Here is a 25,443-nt window from a genome sequence, read left to right as displayed (position 1 = left end):
GAAAAAGAATGGAAAAGATTGTATTTGCGAACTATAACAGAACTCTGTGGTTTAAAGTAGATGTTACAGTCCTTGAAAGCATTCCAAATAACTGATACTTTCCTGGATTTGGGGGGTCCAGCTCAGTTTCCATCACTGTCATGTTCTGTACCACATGACTCAGTAATATTTTCGCAAGCAACTTCTAAACTAACTTCATATTTGGCTCAAAAATTATGGCAAAGGAATGATTCTCAAGCAGTATGTTTAACACAGCATTTCCTTCACTGCTAGCAATTTCTGGTATTACCTCCATGTCTTACCCAAAACCTTTGTTTCAGCTAACAATATTTAGCCTGAAACTAGAACTACCTACACAAAGGCAGGCATGGTGCCATGCACTAGTAATCCCAGCACAGGGGAGACCGAGTGTAGTGATTTTAATAGGTATGACCCCCAAAGACTCATGTGTTTGCTGAGGCCTTGTTGGAAGTATGTCACCATGGTGGCAGGCTTTGGGGGTCTGTCATGCTCAAGCTATGCCCAGTGTGGTTCACAGTCTCCTTCTGCTTCCTGCAAATCAAAGTGTAGAACCCTCAGCTGTTTCTCCAGCACCATATCTGCTTGCACGCTGCCATGTCCTGCCATGATAATGGACTAAACCTCTGAATTGTGTTCCTTTATAAAAGTTGCCATGGTCATCGTGTCTTTTCACAGCAATAGAAACCCTAACTAGACAGGTGGATGGATCTCTAATCCCTACTCTAATCAACAAGCTCCAGGTTCAGTTCGAGATCCTGTCTCAAATAACAAGGCAGATGGCTTCTTTGGAACAACAACTTAAGTTGACATTTGTCCTACCTACAGACAGAGAGAGGAACTCTAGCACTTAGTGGGGGTAGAAGGATCAATTCATGGTCATTTTTACATGGAGAGCTGGAGACCAACCTTGGCTACATGAAACTGTTTCAGAATAAAAGCAACAACAAATAATAAAAACCTGCCTCCCAAGTTTGAAGAGGGAAGAAAACAAGCACTAGAGAGCATTGAAATGACTTGCTATATGGAGGTATAGAAACTAGCTCCTTCTTTTCTAGTGGATGGAGTGGAAGCCACAGACTAATGAAATTGCCATTCTTGGGAGATTCAGGCAGTTTCCCAAATGTCTCTAATATTCTAATTCCCACAGGCCAAAGCTGACTACATTTCTTAGAACCTGGTCAACAGCCTCCTAACTAGCAATGGTCCTTTCCAAACCTATCCACATTATTTTTTAAGTAGTCAGGCTGTAGCCCAGGCTGGTGTCAAATTCATGGCAATACTCTTGCCTCAGCCTCTCAAGTGCTTGGATTACAGGTATGAATGATCACAGCTGGCCCCACTTTGACCCATTTTCTTTCTGGCAGCTATGGAGATTTTCCTAAAAGGCAACTCTGGGCACACCTCCCTGTCTGCCTACTGCTAATTTAGCATAGATGGCTCCATCAAATCCTTCAGGGACACTCACTCTGCTCCAGCCTATGATTACATCAGGTATCCAGACTGAACATGTCCCACCAGCACATTCTAGTCCCTTCCCTCTCAGCTTGTGCTTAACTTCCAGCAAAAATACAATTTTCCTGCACAGAATTCTATGACCTCTCCCCTAGTTGGTAAATGGAACCTACCAACTAGAAAACTGCTAATAAGAATAGGACATCCTCAGTCTCAAGTGAGACAAAGAGTTCTAGGGTATGACAAGGTAGCAGAATTCATTTTTTTTTTTTTAAATTAAGACAAACCATTAAAATGAAAACATCTGAAGCTAATCACAATGGTGCATGTCAACAATGCCAGATTCCAGAGGCAGAGATAAGAGTTTGAGGCCAACACAGTTTGCACAGAAAGTTTCACACCAACCAGGCCTATCTAGAGATATTTTATCCAAAAACAGAGACCAACCAACCAGAGAAACCCCCCACCAAAACAAAATATAGTATTTGTACTTCAAAATATATAGAAAAAAACTCAAAATCCCTATGGAGGAAAATATTGGCAAACTGAAGAACCATTCTGTCTCCATTTTTTGGCTTAAACGACATTTTATAGTAAAGACAAACTAGTTTCATTCCTGTTTATGATTAAACCACTGTTTCTCAAGCATTGGGCTATACCACCTGTAGCCATACTGCCTGTTTCAAGAATGGCAATCATATCTTTGGTTCAATAAGCTAATAACCATATAACAACCCTAACTTTGCATCAAAATGGTTGTTATGACTCCCTTGTTATGACTACCTGTTACGGCCACCTGGCAATCGTGTCTGTTTCAGGAGGTCATCAGGACTCACTTGTTATGCTTACGTTCTGCTCCTGTAACCCTGACTACTCTGCCTGCCAAATTCCCCATTTGGAAACACCCCTACCCCTGAGCTATGAAAGCCTTGTCTTCCTCACATCCAAAGCTGACTTCTTGAACAGCACCTTAGGGGGCAAAATACTAAAACAAACCAAAAACCAAGTTGGGGGAAAGTTTTGTCTGGGCTCACATTTTCAGAGGGATGGTCCATCACGATGGAGAGGACATGGCCCCAGGAGAAGCAGAGTGCATGATGGTGGAACACACTGTGCTGACTTCACGGACCAGGAGGGAGAAACTGTTGGCACCATCACAGGTGCAGGCAAGAAGGTAGAGACTGGCTGACTCATGGGGAAGGCTGCCATGGTTGGGATGTAAACTGCCCCCCGACAGGGTCATGGGTTTGAGCACTAATCTCCAGCTGGTAGCTGTTTTGAGAGTTTGGGAAATCTTTTGAAATGTGGCCTAGTTTGAAGTGATTTCTGGGGAATGGACCTCTCTCTCTCTCTCTCTCTCTCTCAAGAATTATTAGAAGTATTCAAGTACATACTTAGAAAGGTACTTTCATAATCAATATGCTATATTCAATGAAACTATTAGAGCCCACAGCCTCACGGGACCCTGCAGCTGCCAGAGCACGTGTGCTCAAGTGTCAGCACTGAAAGGAGAAATAGAGTACTCTGCTTCCTTTCTACAAGGCAACAATGTAGCAGCACACAGAATATAGGCTCTATAGTCAAGACCACAATGCTTGGCCATCACCCTCATCACTGACTACAAAGTGTCAGGTTAACAACTATGTAGAACATTTCTGGCAGGATCCAAAAGTACTTATGAAAACCCAAGCCCCATCTTTGAAGTGGGGAACAGACCTTCACTCCAAAAGATGTCCTCCCTTTTCTAGAAGAGGGCATCCTTCTTCCAGAAGCTTAGGGATGTACTGAGCTTCCCCAGCTCTCTGCTAGTAATCTGCACCTATCTTGTTCAACAAAACATCTATACATCATCAAACGTAATATAGACAGCTTTTCTCTCTTCCCAGGGCTGTCTATGCCAGAAGCTGTGGATATTATGTAAAACTTGGAACAGTTCTTGGCCATGGCCAAGTGTCATCAGAATGACACTTTCTATGAAGCACTCTGAGATCAACTGTCGTTAGTTGTTACTCCAGCCTCAACACACCCCAGGTTCCCAAGCATTTTTCTAGCTGCTTCAGGCTATCAAGTATGGCATGTCCCCAGACCCTCTCAACATGCCCCTAGTCCTCAGGCCATTACTACCCCTCTTACTTTGTTTCCCAGTCTCACCCATGTCTCTTGTGATAGCAACATCCCTTTGACTAGGCAGAGGAAGGTCCCTCACCTCCCTCTTTTGACTGCTGAACACCAGGCTTTGAAGAGTTCCATGCATTTGCATGCTGGTGGTTTTGCCTCCTTTCCTGCTAACCTGTATATTTTTAGTCTATTTTGTAGATTCAGATTACCCAAACCTAAGGAGTAGACACTTCCTTGTATTCCAAAACTACCATTTTTATACTTGTGGCCATACATTTTAGTAATATTATGTACTCTGGCCTAGAAATTGATAAATCCATTTACGATTCATAAAAATATGCCTCCTGAAATAAAACTGAACATAAGGGCAGGGAAAGGAGCCTTTTTTATGCTCAAATCTGGCCACCAGTATGCTTATAAAGATGATTTTAAATAATGACTTGGATTCCAATCACTCTTCTGAAAAACAAAAGTTATATTCAACAATATATTGTGCTACATGAAAAATGCTTATATGGACTGGTTCCTGTCTTTATTTGACTATTAACTGAAATATCTCTTCCTTTTAAATCATGTCATACAATGTTAACATTATAAAAGTTTTTGGGTTTTGCCCTATCTAGAAAACAGGAACTGATTATATAAGCAGACAAGATATTCCTCCTGTTGAGACTATGTCTCTCTACTTGTGACTATCATATGGTATCTGACCTGGAAAAAGTCTTATACTTATTAAACCATTCTGTTTATATCCTATTAATCCAACCACAGAAAGACTCAATATTACTGTGTAAAGAAAACTGCATTAATAGAAATAAATTACATGAAAAGTATAAACGAAAAAAAAATGAACTCAGCATAGCTGAAGTAGGTGAGGCTGGCAAAGACAATAGACACTTAGGAGATGACACACTCAGGCGCAGTCTGGAGCACCTGTGTTCTGTGGTGGTTGCTGCTGCCCTGTTATTCAAGGACAAGCATGGATTTAGTTGCAGCTCATAGTGGCACATGTTAAGGCAACTTGGAATGGCAGCTAGAAAACCACTAGAATTTCTGTGTGACAAAACCTACTTTTGAAAAATTACATAGAAACAGCTCTGCTCAACAGCCTACCCTTGCTGCCCAAGAGAACCAAAGGCAGACAAAGGAGGAGCCTGCATGTGCTTTTATTTTGCCAGCTGGAGCAAGAACAATGCCCTACTTCTGCACCTGCCCTCGTCCTTTCCTGGCAGGAGTGCCCAGAACTTCCCTTCCAAAGCAGGAACACTGGCAATGGAGTCCCATTACCTAACACTGGACACACATTACAGAAGAGGGAGGCCAAAGTCAGAGCAGGGGAATCATGGACCCAGGCAACTCTCTGTTCTTGGGCTCATTCATTTCCCCCAAATAGTTCATCATCCACTTCAAACTAATGACACCCTTGGACCCCTAAAAGCCTTGGTTCCTTCTCCACAGGAAGAGAAGAGTGATGTTTGAATAGCCACCATCGGCATTTCTTTGACATTACATTAACCCATCAGTGGCTGTCACAGTGTTGTCAATACACCAGAAGAGCCGAAGGTCTAACCTTCTTTGGAGGGGACTCTATTAGGCCTACTTCGAAGATAAAAAGACACAGAAGTCAGCTGTCCCAAACACACAGCTGTAAGTAAGGAGGTGTGCTTTGGCTATGGCACATCACTCTCCAAGTTTATAAGGACAAAACACTCAAGGAGCACAAACACCTTGTTTCTGTTGTTCCGTCTCATTTAAAAATGCAATGGAGAAACTAAATTTTAAAAAAGTAAGTCATAAGTCACTCACCTGTTTACCTTGAATCTGTGGTCAGAGCAGCTAACTCATTTTTAGGGGGTAAAGGGACCACTGGGGATCAGACCCAGGGCTATGTGTGCTAGGTACAGCCCTGACTCTTAACAGCACTCAATACCAAGTCCTTTCTATGTAGCGCCCAGGTGATCTCTTTAGCAATTCAAGAGCAGAAACCAAGGTTCAGGGAGGTTTGAAAGCTTAGCTTTGCTAGCCTGGCCCCAGATGCTTGCTCACTGGTTCTACTGCCTGGTATACACATATGCATGGGCTCCTACAATGTATAGATGAGGATTAAAGCCCTTATAGCCCTAAATCAGAGCAACATTGCTGTTTCCACCTGTACTGTTCTATGAGTATAGTCTGTAGTCTTCAACATCCAAATTAGGGACATTACACCAATATATATTAACTTACTGAATTAGAAACAAGCCTTTTCCATTGTCCTCACCACACAGAAATATTTGATACCTGGTATAACAAGAGAAAACTAAAGCAATGGTTACATAAACTTCAAGAGTGTGACTTTGAATACAAACTCTTAGCACCATTTAAAAAGTCTATGGTCCTACTGTTAAAGGCCTTTGACAGAAAGACGATGAATGTCATCAACACTTCAAAAACACAAAGATACATTGTCTACATCCCTGGAGTCCAATCACACTTTTAAATGGATTCTCAGCATCACAGCAACTATAAAGCAATTGGTACTGGGGCTGGAGAGCTGGCTCAAAGGGTCAAGGAATGTATGGCTTTTGCAAAAGACCCAAGCTTGTTCCCAGTACCCACACAGAAAGATTACAAAGACCTGTAATACCAGCTCCATGGATCCAATGCCCTCTTCTGGCCTCTGAGAGGGATTGCACTCATATTCTCACGTCCCCCATGCACCACCACATATAAAATAAGAAAATAAAAATAGAAAGACCTAGAGAGATAGCTCAGCAGTTCCTTAGTGCTCATGCAGACACCCAGGTTTTGTTCCCAGTATCCACATGGTTGCTCAGAACCATCTGTAACTCCAGTTCCAGGACATCCAATACTCTCTTCTGACCTCCATGGGGTTTCTGAAAGCACTTCAGGGCATGAGAGTGAAGCAAAGAACCCTGAAGACAAGGATCTGTCCAGTAACATGAGGTCCTCACTATAGGAGCTGGGAAGGTTACCCCTCAAGCAGAGACCCTCAAATGTTGAGCTCTGACACGAAGGTAAGAACCAGGGTCTCCTAGATCCTCACTTGTCTTCTCTGCAACACCCTCTCTGGAAATGCCTCCTGAAGGAAAACAAGGCCTTCCTTATCATTTCAGCAAACGGAGAGGATAACTTACAGGAAAAGATTCTTGACCTTGATGCCACACATCCAGAGCCCCGGGGAAGCTTTGTTTTAGGCCATGACCCATGGCGTTCATTTCTCTGGAAACCATTTCTTCCTCCTCTAAAACTGCTCTACCCTCTTTGTTCTTTCTAAATCTGTGGGCTTTCAGATCTACCCACTTCTCCTCCTGTGCACACGACCAGGTGCTCGCCTTTTCTCCCACTAGTCTGTTTACTGCCAGCATTCCCCAGACTCGGCTATGGAAACGTCAGTCAGTAGAGGGGCAAACAAGCCTTCTTCTGCCTCCATATTGTCAAAGTTCTGACATCTAAAAGCAAAGATTTGGATTGTATCACCTATGTTATTCTGGGTGCTGCACAGACATACTGTTTTCCCTTGATGTTATCAAAAGCAGATCTGGTCACAATCTCAAAGAGTGCATAGAAATAACCCTCCTCCATCAATCACAGTACTGCCCCTCAAGCTGTTCCTTCCAGATGCTTAGAGCAAGCATACTGTGGGGGAGGAGGAGGTGGGGAGAGAATGTCCAACCATTTCAAGAACAAGTTTCTTGGACATTATTTGGACATGAAAAAAAAATCCAACTTAATTAGGTAACAGTAATACCATATAATATTTCTATCAAAATAGAGTGTCCCAGGCTTCCGAATTTTATTTAATACAACTTAAAGGTGCTTCTGACTGCAGACTAATGTTTTCCACATGTAGTTACAAGTACTCCCAAGTATAGACATATAGACCCAACTTTCTGCTTTGTGTTCTCTGCCAAAGCACATAATGTTGCCATGCTGCCCAACTGTCTTACCTTGGGATCTGTACAAACCACACCAGCCATGGGAATGGGAAGGCAGATCTTCCTGTGACTTTCATAAAAACCCCTCCTCTGGGTTACTACAGTGTTAAATTTAAAAGAAAAGGGAAACACCCGGTGTAGTGGTGCATGCTTTTAATCCCAGCACTGGGAGAGAGGCAGTGAGGCAGAGAGGCAGAGACAGGTGGGTCTTTGTGAATTCAAGGACAGCCTGGTCTACAGACAGAGTTCCATGGCAGCCAAGGAAAAGAATCTGTCGTGTACCCCCTCCCACTCCCTACCTCTGCCAAAGGATATCATGACATAAATCTGGTCTAAGAAAACAAAATATTTGTTCTTTACAATATAAAACTCTATGAAGGTAATTAGTAAGGCACAATCAAAGCCAAATATCTGAAAGCAGAATAAATAAGAACTGAAAAAGAAAGCAAGCCAACATTCCCTGTTTTCCCAGATCACTTGTCACCAGACAAGAGACTACAGAACCTGCCTTCCAAGATTCTGGCACTGCACCTCCCAAATGCACAAACAATAGAACCAGCAAAACAGCAGCAAAAAATATCTTGCTAGGGTGCTGGAAAGATGACTCAATGGATAAAACTCTTTCCCACACAAGCTTGATGACCAGACCATTGAACCCATTTCAAGCCAGGCGGGTGTGGCACCACCACTAATTCTAGCACTTTGGAGGCAGAGACAGGAACCTGGAACAAACTGGCTAGCTGGGTCAGTGAGCTCCAGGTTCTGCAAGAAACCCTGCTTTGGTACATGAAGGAGAATGGGTGGAGGAAGACACATGCACGAATGTGCATACGCGTGTGCACACATACACATACACATACACTCTTGCTTAGTACAACAACACAAAGAGGGAAATCTCACAAGGCTTCTCCTGGCACGAGTCCCCATGCATTACATAGACTCAAGCAGTCAGCCCACACTTGCGTACATAAGAGCAACAATAAATAGGGCTCAGTAGGTTATGTGTGTGTACATGTATGTGTGTACACATGTATGTGTAACAATAATTATAAAAGAAAAGATAGTTAACCTGAGAGGGAGAGTTGGATAGGGAAGAAAGGAATAGAAATAATGTACACACAGTATTCACATCTGAAATTAAAATTTTAAAAAGATGTCTGCTCAGAAAGGAAAGAAAAGGTTGTGTAATCTGGTGGTCACAACCACTATTTGCCATATTCTTTTTGTCTCTGAATTTTAATTTACACTGTAGTAGTTTGAATGTAATGGGCCCCCATAATCTCACAGGGAATGACACTATTAAGACATGTGGCTTTGCTGGACTGGTCGTGGCCTTGCTGGCGGATGTGTGTCACTGTGAGGGCGGGCTCTGAGGTTTCCTGTGCACAAGATACTTACTGTCCAGTGTTTCTGTCGACTTCCTGTTGCCTGCAAGGTGCAGAACTCTCAATTACTCCTCCAGCACCATGTCTGCCTGCACATCCCCACGTCACTATAATGACAATAGACTGAACCTCTGAACTGTAAGTCAACCCATGAAATGTTTCCCTTTATAAAAGCTGCAATGGTCATGATGTCTTTTCACAGCAATAGAACCCTAACTAAGATAAAGGCCAATGACAAAAATACCAACCCTATCTGGTTCAAGATGACCCGGCCAATTACACACTGTAAGTTTTCAATGTGGCCGATGCTCTTTTGTAAGCTTTCCGCCTCCTCCCCTGCTGTGGAAGAGCACTGTGTATTAAGATCAAGAAGCGAACAAAGTGATGGGGAAGGCAGGCAAAAGGCAGCAAGGCAGCCTGGGCCAGCCTCCCCAGTGACTTGAAGGCAGGGCAGGGCAGAGCTCAGGAGAGATACCCGGTTGCTCAAATGGAGGCACCATGAAACAAGCAAACTTACTCATGAAGTTTTGTCAATCACAGAATGAGAGAACTACAAGGGATTATTTAGAAAATGATGTAACTACCATATACCACTGGAGCAAGTCATTTCATGCTATACAACAAAATAAACTGTAGCTGTCAGGTCATTGTCAAGGTAATGTTGATGTTGATGCTGATGTTGAGTTTGCCAAGAGTTAAGTTCAAGATCCAGGGATGGTGGCACACACCTGTAATCCCACCATTTGTGAGGTGGAGGCAAGAATATCAGGGGTTCCAGCTAGTGAAGGTCCTAGCAGTCATTATCATGCAGTTCACAACTGACTATAACTCCAGCTTCTGGGGGATCTGATAGCTTCTTCTGTTATCCAAGGACACTGTATTCACATGCACAAACCCACTCACATAAACACTTAACTTTTCTAATGACCATGCCAGGTGGTAATAGTGCACTCTGGAGGCAGAGGCAGGCCTGGTCTACAGATGGGAGTTCTAGGACAGTCAGCGTTACACAGAGAAACCTTGTCTTAATAAAACAAAAACAAAACATCCTAATCCACCCAAAACAAACAAAAACACCCCAAAAAGCTAATGGCCAACACCATTAGACTCTTGCTCTAAAACATTGTGTATGAACAAAGATGCTTAGTCCAGTGTAAATTTATGATTGAAATAAGCTGCATCAGTCACCTCCATAATCTCCAGTGATATAAAAGCAATTTTTAAAATGTGTTAATGATATGAGGCGGTAATTCATAATTATCTGAGTGTGGTGACAGAGGACTGCAATCCCTGACTTAGCTGGCTAAGGCAGGAGGATTGCCATGAGTTCCAAGATAGGCTGGATTAGAGTGAGATCGTTTTTCAAAACAATAGCAGCAACAACATGCCATCTAGCAGAAAAGGTGTTTTCAAAACTGTGGCAGCAATCACAATTCCTAAGGACTGTCTCAGATACTATTCAGTAATGTGGGTTCAGACAAGGGTGACGAGAAGGACATTAACTAGAAAGAACTAACTCCGACCCTCAGGAAGGTTTGAGGAGAGCAAGGTGACCCATAAGTTTGTGAACAACCTTCAGAACTGCCCAAGGGTAGAGTCTATGTAGGCCAGGATGTTGGGTTATAGGATGTGAAGGGTTCTCCTTAGGTTCAATTAGAGGCTGGAAACACAGGTCCACATTGCTGCAGTACCCTGAGGAATTCAAGATTGTGCATCCAAAAAAAAAAAAAAAAAGAATTTCAGAACACGCCAGAGTTGAGAGTTGGAGTTTATTAGAAAGAGATGTCAACATAGATCTCACTACAGAAAGTAGAGCATGTTAAAAAAGAAATGCGGGAAAAAGATAAAACAAATTCACATATATAGGTATAGGCTTCTCAAGGGAGCATCATACGTACTGCCTTTACAAAACCCACACAGATGACACTGGTGAGTTCTGAAGCTGAACCTTTGAAGGGTGGCTAAGTATTTAAATAAGCTCACAGTATGGTCCCTAAAAGTGCACTGGATAAGAATGCTACCTATTAGTAGCATTCTATTATCTCTGTGATCTAGCAGATCACAAAGAAGTCGCCACTAATAAAGGTTCTAATAATCTTGCTTGTAAAAATACCCAGATATCTTGGAGATGAATTAAGGTCATAGGCCTTAAGCATGGTGCATGTGTATGGTTGTTGTTTCTGTTTTTAAGACAAGGTCTCATATAGCCCAAGCTGGCCTTGAATTATGTAGCCAAGAACCTCCTAAACACTGAGATCATATGGGTATACCACCACAGGGATTTATACAGTGCTGATGACTGAACCTAGGATTTTGTGCATACTAGCCTATATTGTGCAACTGAATTACATCTCAGCACCCTATGGACTGACCTATATCCCCATAGGACCCCACCAAGTGATCTATAACCCTATAGCACCCTACCGACTGAACTATTTTCGCAGCCTATTCTTTGGTATTGCCAGGTGTGATGGCTTAATACCAGCACTTTAGAGGCAGAGGCAGGTGGAGCTGAGTTTGAGGCCAACCTAATCTATAGCAAACTTGAGGGCAGTCAGGGGTACATGTAAAACCCTGTCTCTCAAAATAAACAAAGCTAGATAGCTAGTCAGTCTCTCCTGGCAAGCTTCCAAGCAGATGCCGTAAATTGTAAAATTCTTGACTCTTATGTGGTGACAGAAGGCTTCAACCAGACTCCGGGTGAGGAGCCCCTTCCCCTTCCCATGTCCACTTAATTTCCCTGTCATTCTACCCTGCTGCAATAATGCTAAAGCACAAAAGCGACACTGTCTGAGAGTCTTTTAAAGTTGTTCTCAGACATCATCATCATCATCCAGAAGACTATTTTAGGAACAGTTAAGTATTCCATGTCAGACTCTGGCACAGCACAGGAAGGACCTGGAGGTCTTCACATTTTTTTTCTTTCAATCCTGTTTTGAGCTTCAAACTAACACCCAAATCCAGAGGAATTCTTCAAAAGCTCTGGAGCATAAATCAGCTTGCTAAAAATAAATAAATAAAACCAAGAGGTTCTCCTTCTTGTCTTTAAAATAGCCAGGTAAAACCAAGGAAGAGCAGGCAAGTTGTTAAACTACAGTAAAGATCAAGTTTCCATAACATATTAACTACTAAAGCTTGCAAAACACGCATTTGTGTGGTCAGAGAGAAGAGGAACAACACACATGCAGCATACAGGGGAAACGGAACTCACGGAAACTGCCCTGGTTACTTTCAGCCATTCTGAGGGAGGGGAGGCGGGCGGGTTCTCCCCTGCCCCAGAGCTCACTGGCTCCGTCATTTAACTGTCTAGTCTCGGCTTTCTCACGGCACTGGTTGTGATGCTGAAATAAGGGGCATGATGTATAGATGTGGTACATCTTAAACACCTAACAAGTCATAGGTTTCCACTCATCACAGTTTGCTGTACTTTGTTTCGCTTCAGTGCTAGGGATTGCCCCAGGCCTCAGAGATGCTAACTAAATTACACCTCCAGGCCCTAAATTACTGCAATTTGAACAGAAAGAAAAGAATTACACAGCTTTAGCAGTACTGCTGATTTTATGTGCTCTATTAACTTTACTAAATGAGAAATCAAATTCTGATGGCATGACAAGTTGACATGTTCAACTTGTCCTTCCCACCTTTTTTTTTTTTATGCTGAGAATCACACCCAGTGCCTCACACAGGGCAGGCTATGTTCTACCCCAAGCTGTAGCACAGCCCCATTTTAAAAGAGTCACATCATTCAAACTACTGTGGATCTTACTGCAAATACATCTTTCTTTTCAATGAAAAATAAACCAATCACGTTCCCACAGTAAGTTTCTGATTGTTCAATTCCATCTTACGCACAGCTACAATTTTTATTTAATAAATTCTCAAAATTAGAAGTAGGGATTTAAAATGAGTAGCATGATAGTGAGGACTTTATTATAAATACTGCTGTCTTCTATAAAATAATATTTAGAAATATAGTAAAATGTGTATATCAGTATATTCCAGTGGTTTTGGTCATCTCCCCTATTGCAAGGTGATTCCTCAAATGTAAGTGAACCACGTCACATACGGCTGTGTGCACACAATGGGCACTACTGGGCAAGGATAGGCAGATAAGAAGCAGCAAGGATTTCCTCAGATCCACTGGCCACCTGGCTTTTTCCCTTGGTCTGTATTCTATTAAAACAGGCACCGCAGCTGGGACTCTTCTGAGTTGGTGAGAACAGCACAGATGCCTTCTAAAGTATAACCCACAGGATCAGACTTCTCAGCACCAACCTCCCAAAAAGCTGAAACAAACCACGAAGCATCACACACACTCAACAGTAAGTCTTCTTTGCAAGGCTGACAGGCACTATTTGCACAGAATTCTATTTGTGGTGTTGGAGTTTAGTTTCATGAAAGGTATAATTCTTGCTGTCAAGTTTATACTATGTTCCACCAAAAGGATAATGAAATAGAATTGCTGTATTTGTTCATGGTATCAAATGTGCTACGCAGTAAAAGCTTATACCAAGTGGTCCCTAAAATGATCTATTGCTGTAATTATTGATCATGCAATAGTGGTCTATAATCTTTGTAAGAAATTGAAGGATAGCATGTAAGGGCCATAACCTTCATCTCAAGCTCCACTTTTATGTAGTTTAAATATATAAACAAGCTGTTGGAGTGTCAATATCCTCTCCAATACAAAATATCTTAGAGAAAGTGCAGATCTGGCCACGCAGTATGATATCTGACAAAGCATCAGAATAAAGATTCAGCTGAGTTTGAAAAATAAACTGCTCAGCTGGACAGTGGCATACAACATTAACCCCAGCATTTGGGAGGCAGAGGCAGGTGGATTTCTAAGTTTGAGGCCAGCCTGGTCTACAGAGCAACTTCTAGGGACACACAGAGAAACCCTGTTTAGAATCCCCAACAATCCCCCCCAAAAAAAAGTAAAGAAAGAAAATAAACTGTTCCAGAATCAAAATTAAAAGGATGTAAAGGTCCACATATTGCAAAACACAGCTCCTTCAAACATCATTATCACAATATAAACAAGCTTTAAAAAAAATATACCGTACATACTGACATATTTTAAAGAGATCAAAAACAGGCATTTAATAGCTTTGCCAGAATTCATCAATAAATTAAAATAAAATAAATTATAAGGAGTAATTCCTAAATCAATGGTTTAAAATCATGCCCACACTAAAACCGTTCCTCTCAGAATCTGTAATGCTAAGTATGATGGACAGGATGCATAGCCGCTATGCAGTCTCTAGAGGTGCTTTAAAAATAACGCTAAAGTCTTCGCTGTCTCCATTGTTACCGGCTTCTTCCTCACCTCCTAACAAGTGAAACAAGCAAGAATGTAGCACATGCCTAACTGGAGTTCAGTTTCATAAGTTCTTCACTTTTGTAAAGAATTCAGTTAATACATTTAAACATGGAACTGGGATGGTAGAGTATGTGCCTGCATACCCGAGGCTCTCAGTTCAATTTCCAGACTACAAAAGCAAAGCAAAATCAAAAACAGTAAAGTACTAGACAGACATGAGACAAGAAGGATGATTCTTTGACTTTAACTTGCAATCTCAAAAACTGCAAAGTCATATTAGAGACCGGGGGTCATACATACTTCTTTCAGGGTTCTATCTGACAGGGCATGATACATACATGAAATGTGTTACAACACATGCCATCTTAAAGGACTAATGGGGAGACTTTAAAATGCAGTAACTAGTAGAAATTATCAGTTTTTTCTATGGATAGAATCACATTACTTACATAAAACTCTCAAAACTAATTCTTAAGGTTTATCTTTTCCAGCAAATTCTACAGGCTTATATGCTTCTTTATCCATACACAAAATGTCACATTTAAAACCATATCCTCAACCAACAGGTGAAAAGACGTGCACCCAAGTTCTGTAAACTTAAAAATATGCTTTAAACCCGTATGAAGCATTAAGACATTTTAAAAACCCATCTTAGAATCAGTCATCTTAGATGAACCCACAGAGTAGCCTAGTGCATTTTAACTTTATCCTGTCCCCAGATCTATCCTCAGATACAGTCATATACTCAACTGTGCTACCTTCTGCTTGGAAAATGAACACCTTCACAGCAAGGATGATGAGTTAGTTCTCATTTCTAATCTAAGAAAGGGACTAGCATTTTAGCTTTTAATATAAATGCTGCTTCATAAAAACATCTGCTTGGAAATTTCACATGATGGATTAAAAGACCTGTATTACACAAACATCCTAGGTCCCCAGGCAGCATTATTTGTCCTTGGAATTAATTTAATGGTAATTACTTATTGATAATACACAGAAAATATAGCACTCATTAAAATATAGTGTTTATAGGTTCAAATCAGGTTAAATTTAATTTCAACCTTTTAAATAATGCTTCATCTGTTTACCATGCAGTTATAACAATTTTAAATAAAAGCAGCTAAAGAAAAACAAGAAATGAAGTTCCACCTACAGAGATTCCTCTGACTGTCTTCCTCGGGTCCTGGAGATGACATGATTTAGAACTGAGCAAACAGGCAGAAGAAGAGCTGGTCAGGAGGAACCTCCAGTTACCAGGCAGCTCCCCTCATGCGCATCTTCTGAGATGTAGAACAAAGAAGGGAAGCTGCAGCCAAAGCCTGTGTATGTTTTTTGTTTCTTTCCCCAAAGAAAATGTATTGAGCCTGTTAGTTTTCCGATGTTTCTGATGGCTTAAGCAGACACACACCAGAATCTACTGCCTGTATAAAGCAAAATGAAAGCTCTCGTGGGCTCTGGTATACAAAGATGTATGCACCGATCTGGGACTATACCAAATGATACTGAAAATGGGGGTAGGGTAGGCTGGAAATATACTAAACCCTTCTGAATGTGTCACCTAGGCACAGAGATGTATTAGCAACACTTTAAAAAGCACAATAATGTTAATGTCTAAAAGTGGACAAATTTGAGGTCATGCTTGCTTTGTAATACACAGACATCTTTAAATTCCCCCACCTCATTTAAATGAGCTTTAGTGAAGGTTCTCCTACAGTTAGTAACCCTAAGCAGTGGATTGGAATGGACATTAAGTCCTAAAATGGCACACGTCTGATCGTTATCATAATCAGCAGCAGTACTCTGCTTCAAAACTGCTTACTCAAAAACCATACTCTCTGCTGCTGTCCTTCAGTCAGCTCTGCTCATTCTACCTTCCCCTCGGCTTCCCTACAGCCTCTTTTTCCTTTGTAAGCAAACACATTTTTTTTCTCCCTTTAATTGAAACTGCCTTCCTCTCTCTCCCAGCTTTAGTTTTGTTGTTGCTCTGTTGTTGAGTGTATGAATACATGCATGTAGGTGGTTGCAGAGGCCAGGGGCTTCAGATTCCCCCCAAATATGGTGCTGGAAATTCAACTCGAGTTTTCTGTAAAAGTAGTACATGTTCTTTTAACTGCTGAGCCAGCTCCCCACTCCCAATTCAAGTCTTCTAAGTAGCTTTTCATTAAATCTCCCTCCCCATCCTCTCTCCCTGCTTCCCCTTTTCTTCTCTTTGAGAACAGTCCTTGCTGTGTTGTCCAGGCTGGTCTCTCTCATGGGCTCAAACAATCCTCCTACCTCAGCCTCTGATTGAGATGGGATCACAGGCACATGCCAGTTTATGCAACTCAGTGAGGCTCTCTCATTTTGGACCTGATCTTCTCCATTCTATCCTCCTATGAGATCTCAGAGGATACAAAGCAGACCTGATCCTGTGATTTTAACTGGAACTCCTCGGGTTCACCGACTCTCTAATTTGTCTTTCTCAAATGAATCTCTATGCTCTCTTGAGCATGCACTCCCCTAAGAAACAAAAATCTTTAACATAAACCTTTCAAATATAATTACTGATATATAAATGAATTCCTATATGTAAATTTACAAATATACACACCGGAGTTGAGAATGTGACTCAGTTTGTAGATTACTTGCCTAGAATGTACAAAGGCCTGGGTTTGAGCCTCAGCCTCAGAGAACCTGGCACGGTGATGAGCACCTGTAAACCAGCACTCAGAAACTGAGGCAGTAGGATCAGAAGCTCAAAGTCATCCACAGCTACATAGCTCAAGATCGCCTAAATTACATGAAGACCCGCCTCAAAAACAAACAACACACAACACAACAGTAAGATTTAAAAGGCTGACAGAAAGAGGGAAACAAATGAGACAAATCACACACACACACACACACACACACACACACACACACACACACACACACACATTTGGGCACATGAATAAATAAAAGTAAGAAAAATATTTAAAAGAGGAATTCTAGTCATCTTCCCTGTTCCTAATGTTTTGTCCTCACCTCCATTTGTGGAAACCACTGATCAAATGGAGAAGTCCAAACCCCTGTGCATGACATAAAAGGCTGTGCATCACTTGTTCCCCAAGAGTCCAATTCTATTCCTCACTTCATCCCACTCATCATATGCTTCTTTGAATGAACAAGAAATTAAACTTTAGCTTCAGTTCTTGAAATAAGTATCTCTGTATTCTGTGTTTTTCCCCTCTTTCTGAAGTGTCCTTATATCCTTTGAGTTCTGCAGGCGTTTACCATTCAGACTGAGTGATACTGCCTATCTCCAGTTGATTACTCCATTTTAGTGTGTTTATTCTCACTATTTCTAGATAATATCCAATTATGTTTGCCTTTATATTCTATAAGCTCTGGCCCAGTTTGTTAGATCCATTAGGATAGAGGGTGGTTATGTCATCCAACCTGTGTCTTTATCAACTAACATTACCAAATGGCAGCTAAAATAATTTTGTTTCAGATGCTGGGACAACTAAACTGAACCATCAACTGTGATGCAAGCTCAAACCATTAATTTGATATGTAGCACTCTGAGAACATTGCTGTGCTGGCACATGCACAATCTACAATTCAGAGTCACACAACAAGTTAGAATCCTAACATCACTGAGTCACCAGTCAGGGGAGGTGGTGGTTTGAATGAGAATGGCCCTCACTGGTGTGGACTGCATGGGGACCATTCAATGCTCTATAATGTAGCGTGTGAGCCCAGCTCTCAAGACTCCCAGTTCAGGTTAGATGCCACAGTGTAGTGAAAGGAACTCAGGATATTTCTAATCTGAGGGGTAATGGAATAGCTCACGCATGTGCTGTTTGAGTCATGTTCTTTACTCTTCTATTTTTTTGTTCTCTAATTTTCTAAGTTCTAATTCTTTCTAGTTCTCCTTTGTTCCAATTCTCTACTTTTATCTTCACCTACGTTTAAGCAATAAAAAAAAGTTACAAGAGTCATCTCATTGGTCATAGCACATTCCTTGGGTAAACGATAAGGGCCACACCATTTGATACAAAGTTTTAAGGTTTCTGGTATAAGACTGTGACCAGAGGCTAGGGGCACGGGGTCCAATGAGGCAAGCTGCAAGATATAGTTCTTTTATCAGCTAGACTTGGCAAGTGAGGAATGAATAGGCATATTTTTTGTTTGTTTTTGTTTTTTTAAGGTTGCTTTGTGTTAATAACCTTGGCAGACACTTGCAACTCTAACCTTGTAGACTGAAGTTTCTGTCCCATCTGGTTCCATAGTCATTTAGTCCCAAGCACACACACAGAGGCTTATATTAATTTTAAACTGTTTGAGTGATGGATCAGGAGTCTTATTGGTCAGCTCTCTCTTAATTATTAACCCATTTCTATTAATCTGTGTATCTCTACAGGTCTTGGCTTACTGGAGAACATCTGGGCATCCTACATGGCATCTTTCTGGTGAGTCACTCACTGTGTTCTTCCTCCTAGCCTTCTAGTCTGATAGCCCTGCCTATAGTTCCTGCCCATCCATTGACCAAAACAGCTTTATTCATCAACCAATAAGAGAAACATATTCATACGGAATGTATATATTCATATGGAAGGACATCCCCCATCAGACCTTGTGCATAACTATAAAGTTTTTAACTTAAAATCCATTTACAGAAACATTCAGTCTAGTTTGAACTTGCTCCAAGGTAAAAATGAGCTAATTGTGTGTAGTTTGTCTTAGACTGAGAAGAAATTGTTGTTTCCAGCTACAGTCTGAGTAAAAGGAACAAAACAGGACTTTAAGTCTTACATTTCTCATGGGACAATAAATCTAGTTATGAAGCATATCCTAGTATTTTCTATACATCAAAATTATAAAATGAATGAGAAGCCATCTTCCTGACTACTCACAGATGTATTTGCCCATAAGATTGAGATGTAATCATGAGATTACACACACACATGACAATTAACACTGCAATACAGATAATTTGAAGACACCAAAGCTGCTTTTGCACATGTGAAATTACAGAGAGATCAACAGTTTCCAGAGTCAGTGGTCCCACAGGCCTTGTCTGGATGGAATTCTCCTCCAACAGAGAATCATTCTTCCGGTGAGTTGACATCTGAACACTAGTTATCTATCACCTGCTGTATATTTCCATAGCTCTCGACATCTTGTCAAAGTTGTAGCATTTTGACACTGTAGGCCACACTTCTTCAGTACCTTTTTACTTTAAGTTTAATGATTCTTGTTACTAAAGCCTTTTCCTTTGGGAAATTTGTGTGGGCTTTGATAAAGGATGAAAATGTGTACAATGGTAGCTTCTCTAAACAAAATAACCCCCACACTGAGAAACTAGGAATTCTATTACGCCCTCCTAATTACACCAAGAACAGGAAAGTTACAGATTTACTAGACACACTTGGTCCCAAGGATGAAATGCCTACAATTCAGATCCAGAGCTTGGGGCCATTAAGGGCAAGAGTTCAGAAAATAAATACAGAGAAATCAGAATGGTACAGTATAATAGGAAGAGTTAGAAATCAGACCCTCCCATTTGTTAAGCCCATATAGTAAGACTAAGCCATTTTAGTATATTGTCTGGTCCCCAGAAGAAGTCATTTTCCTAAGGTCAGACACTGGATAAAGATCTCCATTCCCTGGGGGTGGCCCCTGCCCCAAGGAACATTTCTGCTTGATAAAGCAGTCATTTTCCTTATTTCTAGCAAGAAGAACTGTGGCTCTTCCATTAACAAATGACTGGTGTCTACTGTCAAGATCAATGCTAGATTCTTCAACTTCTGATCAAAGCCACAGCCAGCCCAGCTCACATGCTCCTTTCCTCCTGTTTAACCCTATGTACAACTATAGAGTTTATATAAAAGGTATATTCTGAGCCAAGCGGTGGTGGCACATACCTTTAATCCCAGCACTCGGGAGGCAGAGGCAGGCAGATTTCTGCCAATATGAAGCCAGCCTGGTCTACAAAGCTACAGAGAAACCCTGTCTTGAAAAAGAAAAAAGGTATATTCTGTTTTCAATTAAACTATTGGCATCCATCCTGATTCACTCTCAGATCATAGCCTTCTCCTCCCTACTTTTATTTGGTCATCAGAGAATGGCACTAATTGAACAGATTGGGAGGTGTGGCCTTGCTGGAGGAAGTGTGTCACTGGGGGTTTTGAGATTTCAAAAAAGCCCAGAGTCTGCCTCTTCTTGCTGCTGCCTGCAGATCTGGATGTACAAATCTCAGGTATTTCTCCAGCACCATGTCTGCCTACATGCCACTACACTCCCAAACATGAAATGTACCTCTGAAATATAAAAAAGCCCCAATTAAATACTTTCCTTTATATGACTTGCTCTTCACAGCATTAGAACACTAAGACACGTGATCTCTTCAACTTGATGGCTTCTATCTTCACTCACATTCAACTGCTGTCAATGCTAAGAATTTTTCCATCTCTAAGGTATTAAAATGAAACACGACCCATTTGACTACAAACTTCTTCCCCTTTGTGGCAGCCACCCCACACTTTCTTGCGTGCTTATTCTGCTGGTCTGGTCAGACCTCTCCTATTCATTCTGAACTTTGTGGCAAGTTTCATTTATGCTGACATTATCACCCAAGACAACTAGGTCTTGCAGATAAAATAATTATAAATGCTCTTTTCATTTCAACGTCCTACTCAGCAGAGCACATTTGTTTTTTATGCTAGTTCTAGGCCTATCCCAGAAAATTCAGGTCCTCTTTCTTTATGAGATTCCCCCACCCCATACCAGTTATCGTTTCCTTCTGTAAGATCTTAGGGAAAGAGATGTTCCTAGATCCTATCCAAAGATGACTTACCTACATATCATTCTTGCCATGTTCTTTATTACCCTAATCAACTCTCAACTCCTTTAATACCTTCAATCTTGCCTCCTCCCTTGCTTCCCTTATCCTTACTCAAGTTGCATTTGTCATTTCTTTCCATTTAGGAACCATTATTTTTTTATTCCCTTCTCATCTGGAATCTGGATTCTCCCTCTACAAACAGCTCTGCCACATTGTCAGTTAACTACTGATTTATTGGTAAATAACGTGGTGTTGTCATAGTCTACTCAATTGTTACGCACAGCTACCATCAGAATAGGCACCTCTTTTCATTTAGCCCTTTTCCCTACTGAGTTTCTGCTATTATGTTGCTGTGTTTTTCCTCCTATTTCTCTGAATGCTCTGGTAAAATCTGTCCCAGTGTTTTCCCAGGCAAAGCCTCAAAAGCCACTCAACAGACTGCCTCATTCCACAGAACTCTCCTGAAATAATGACAACTCTAAATCCTGACATGTTTTCAACTTACTGATCATATTTTTGAAATAGATTTTATACTAAGTAGTAGATTACAATGGATATCTTATAAAATTGGATCCACTTTGGTCATTTAATTTTTTTAAAAGGAAAGTAATACAGAAATCTATTAAAAATACATATGCAAATATTTCAATTTAAAACATAACTTCAGTTTTAATCATACATTCATTAAGCATTATCTGACTGAAAATTCTTGAATAAGCTACTCACACTGTACTGGATGAAAATTTCAATGTTGTTATAAAAAACAGCAGAAATAGATGTAAGACACAACAGAACCTCTTTCCCCAAATCTTTTCTAATTTTTGACTATATATATATACTATTTGTGTCAAAATTGAAAGTTTTCCAAAGGGTTACATACTAATTTATTACAGTTGTCCTTAACAGTGAGGTTCCATTCTTATCTAGTATTTAAATTTGAGCATTAGTACAGCAGAACGTAAGCTGACCCTTTCTCTGGCTAAATATTCAGTTCTACTTATGGAAATAGGTATCTGGAAGAGTGGCCAGCCAATGGCCTTCTCTAAGGATTCAGCAAACTGACATATTTTCCAGAGAAAAAGGACTGGTGGTTTCTTATCCAAAGTATTTAACCTGAATGTTAAAGCAAATAAATTAAAACCATGTTAAGTCAAGAATTGAATAGTGAGACAGGAATATCCAACCCTAAATCTCTGGTTCTTGTTCCTTTTTGTTTTGTTTTGTTTTGTTTTTGTTTGTTTGTTTTTTGTTTTTTGTTTTTTGTTTTTTTGGAGACAGATGTGTAACAGTCCTGTCTGTCCTGGAACTCACAGAGATCCTCCTGCCTCTGCTTCCTAAGTGCTGGGATTAGGCGTGTGCCATCACAACCTGGCTAGACTTAAAATTTTAAGAGTAATTTTTAAAATTCATACATGGGATAGCAACTTGCTTTTAAAATTAGGGGCTGAAGAGATGGCTTGGCAGTTCAGAGTACTTGTTCTCCAAAAGATTAGATGAAATCCTATTTTTGCTGGGTATGGTGGCATATACTTACTATTCCAGCTACTGAGATGGAAGGAGCACAAATTTTGAGGCAAGCCTAGCTAACTTAATGAGTCTTAAAATAAATAAAAAAGGGACAGGGCAGAGCTCAGCAATAGAACACTTTTCTACCATGCATGATGTCCTTTGTTTAGTCCTTAGAAACAGACCCCCATCTCTGAAAACAAATCCCATCCTTTCTCTACTGTCTGATACTTGTTCTGTGGATAGATCTGGTGTGCTATAAATGTTGTACAAAATTAGGAATGCGTGTATAAACAAAACATTTCTGCTGAAATCAAAGTACTCTATCAAGCAATAAGCACTATTGCCTAACCTTTTGCAAATAGCTAGTTTCTGAGAACGACGACACACTAAACCACAATGTTTCAGTAGAGAGATGCAAGTAGAGCTGACACTTTATGTAATGTGTGCCCCTGCTTGTCTTCTTCTATTAACTTGATTAGGCTCTTTCCGTCTCTTAAAGTTAAATAAGAAACACTCAACTGGTCAATCGAAACAAGAGGCAAAGGGCCATTTTATGAAGATTTCAAATCTTATTTCAAATAACTGATGAAAAACAATACACATACACAGGGTAATGATTACATAAGAACAATGAGAGCAGGACAGTTCATGCTATCACATGGTCATACAGTATTACCTTCAACAACTAGCCAAGAACTTAATCATGGCAGTATGTGAAACAGAAAGTTAGACAAAACAGAATCTGTCCAATGCAACCACAGGAGGAATACACCTCTATGACCTTTGTCTTGAATGGTCATTCTTCTGAAACATCCTAACACATAAGACATAAACAACATACTGGAAAACTTATACTCATTCATTAAATCTAAAGGCCAGGCAAACATACATGAGGAGCGACAAGCATGCAACAGACCAGTAGAGAGTCAACACGTAATTCCCCTCTCCATCTCTTGATGAGAGTCTCTAGGAGCAGCAGTCTGTAGGAACTAGTGCAGAAGAACTGAAAGGGGCACACTGGAAGGACTCTGAGCTGCCAGGAAGTCTGAGGGTTCCTCCACCACTAGTGTGCTGGTGTGCTCAGGAACATCCTCCGTGGCTACTTCAGGCATCTGGGCACTAGGTTGCAGTTGGTGGCAATGTTTGTGAAGGTTTGGGGAGATACAGCCTTGCTGAAGGAAGTACATCACTAAGGGTAGGCCTTGTGAGTTCCTGTTCCAGACTCCTCTGACATGTCCCCTGCCAATATGTGCTCTCTCTCTGGAACCAAATAAACCCTTCCTTCTATAAAGTGCCTCAGTCATGGCACTTTAGCTTAACAACAAAAAAGAAACGAACATGGCCAAGAATGACTCTCTGTGTCCCCCTTCAAAAGCGCCTCTAAACTAGAAAGAACATTGGTTTGCACTTCAGGATCTCAGAGTAATGCTTCATCAAAACCCCTAATTTTGTAGATGAAGGAACCAAGCCCCAAGTCAGAAGACTAATCAAAGGGACAGGACAGTGTGAGAGCAGCCCCAGCTCTGACAAGACAGACTTCTGGGAAGTTCATAAGACTATCAGGTGTACCCTAAGCTTCCTCCCCATCTCTTCTTGTGAGCCAGGTGGCCGCTGCACAGCAGAAATCACTTTCTGAAATCCTAAGCCTCAACAACTCAGAGTTAGCATTCCACCTCCTTAACACATTACTCAGCACAAAGCCTCACTTGGCACCTGTGCTCCAAGTAAACCAGAATTTCAAACTTGTGAAGAAATAAAAGATACAATAACAGTATTATATCAACTTCTGCTTTTTTGTTGTTGGTGGTGGTTAGCCCTGGCTGTCCTAGAACACACTCTGTAGACCACACTGGCCTGGAAATCACAGAGATCCACCTGCCTCTGCCTCCTGAGTGCTGGGCTTAAAGGCATGCCCAACCACTACCTGGCTCAATTTCTGCTTTTTAACATAAACGATCTTGTTTAAAAGAAAGGGAATTAGTTATTTTCATTATCACCAACCAAGTTAGAATATCTGGCATGATTAATTAAACTACTGTAAAGTGAAGAACTAAACACAGAATTACCTTTGAAGGCTTCCAGCTCCTTCCTGTAAGAAAAGAGAAAAGGAAATTTAAAACAATTCCTTCCCACTGAAAATTGCATTATAATAATTTATATACTAAAAATATCCATACTAGCTTGAGATATTTACATGTCAACTATACACCACTGGAAATATCAACACAATTAGACTACAGTAGCGATTTTTTTTTTCAAGACAGGGTTTCTCTGTGTAGCCTTGGCTGCCCTGAAACTCACAGAGATCCTCCTGCCTCTGACTCTCAGGTGCTGGGATTAAAGGCCTGCACCACCGCAACCTGGAGCTGAAGTAATTATTTTCATTTTTGCTTTTACCTCCTACTGGCTCAAAAACTCTACTAAATTTTAAGTTACAAAAATAAAATTTAAGAATACAGAGAATACTCAATGCCACATGTGGTCCATCTCACACAGAAACAATTTAGAAAAGTACATGTTATAGTCCTGCTAAATATTAAACAATAGCTTTCTAAGGCCTTCAACTAAAATCTATCCAGAACAGCAGTAGTTTTTTTCCCCCCATTTAGTAGCCAAGAAGAAAAGTGAGAAAACAATATAAAGGAATGACATTCAGAGTTCACCCTGCCCCTAAGGAGCTACACAACTCTAGGCATCTTCTGGTTTGCTGAATGTCAATGCCAATTATGGATGCCAACATGCATAGCTTCCTAAGGCAATACACAGTGGAAGAAACAGATAATGCTACATCAAATCAACACTTTGAGACAAAGAAGCCACAGCAAGTTACACTTCAGTTTTCTCTTATAATTTTGTAATTATACATTTTCCCCTGCATGAATATTA

General features: G+C 40.8%; 1 protein-coding gene across 1 annotated transcript in view; it reads right to left on the bottom strand.

Moving 5' to 3' along the window:
• Dtnbp1 (dystrobrevin binding protein 1) overlaps positions 1-25,443 on the bottom strand; it is a 103,855-nt gene that overhangs the window by 26,755 nt on the left and 51,657 nt on the right. Inside the window, exon 7 of the mRNA XM_051194357.1 lies at positions 24,624-24,646. Within this exon, the coding sequence (XP_051050314.1) occupies positions 24,624-24,646 (23 nt within the window). The remainder of the gene's footprint in view (positions 1-24,623; positions 24,647-25,443) is intronic.

The sequence above is a fragment of the Phodopus roborovskii genome, unplaced genomic scaffold (genome assembly GCF_943737965.1).
Source record: "Phodopus roborovskii unplaced genomic scaffold, PHOROB, whole genome shotgun sequence".
In the NCBI taxonomy this organism is placed as follows: Eukaryota; Metazoa; Chordata; class Mammalia; order Rodentia; family Cricetidae; genus Phodopus; species Phodopus roborovskii.
The sequence above is the reverse complement of the archived record's forward strand: the minus strand, read 5'-3'. Positions and strand labels throughout refer to the sequence as shown.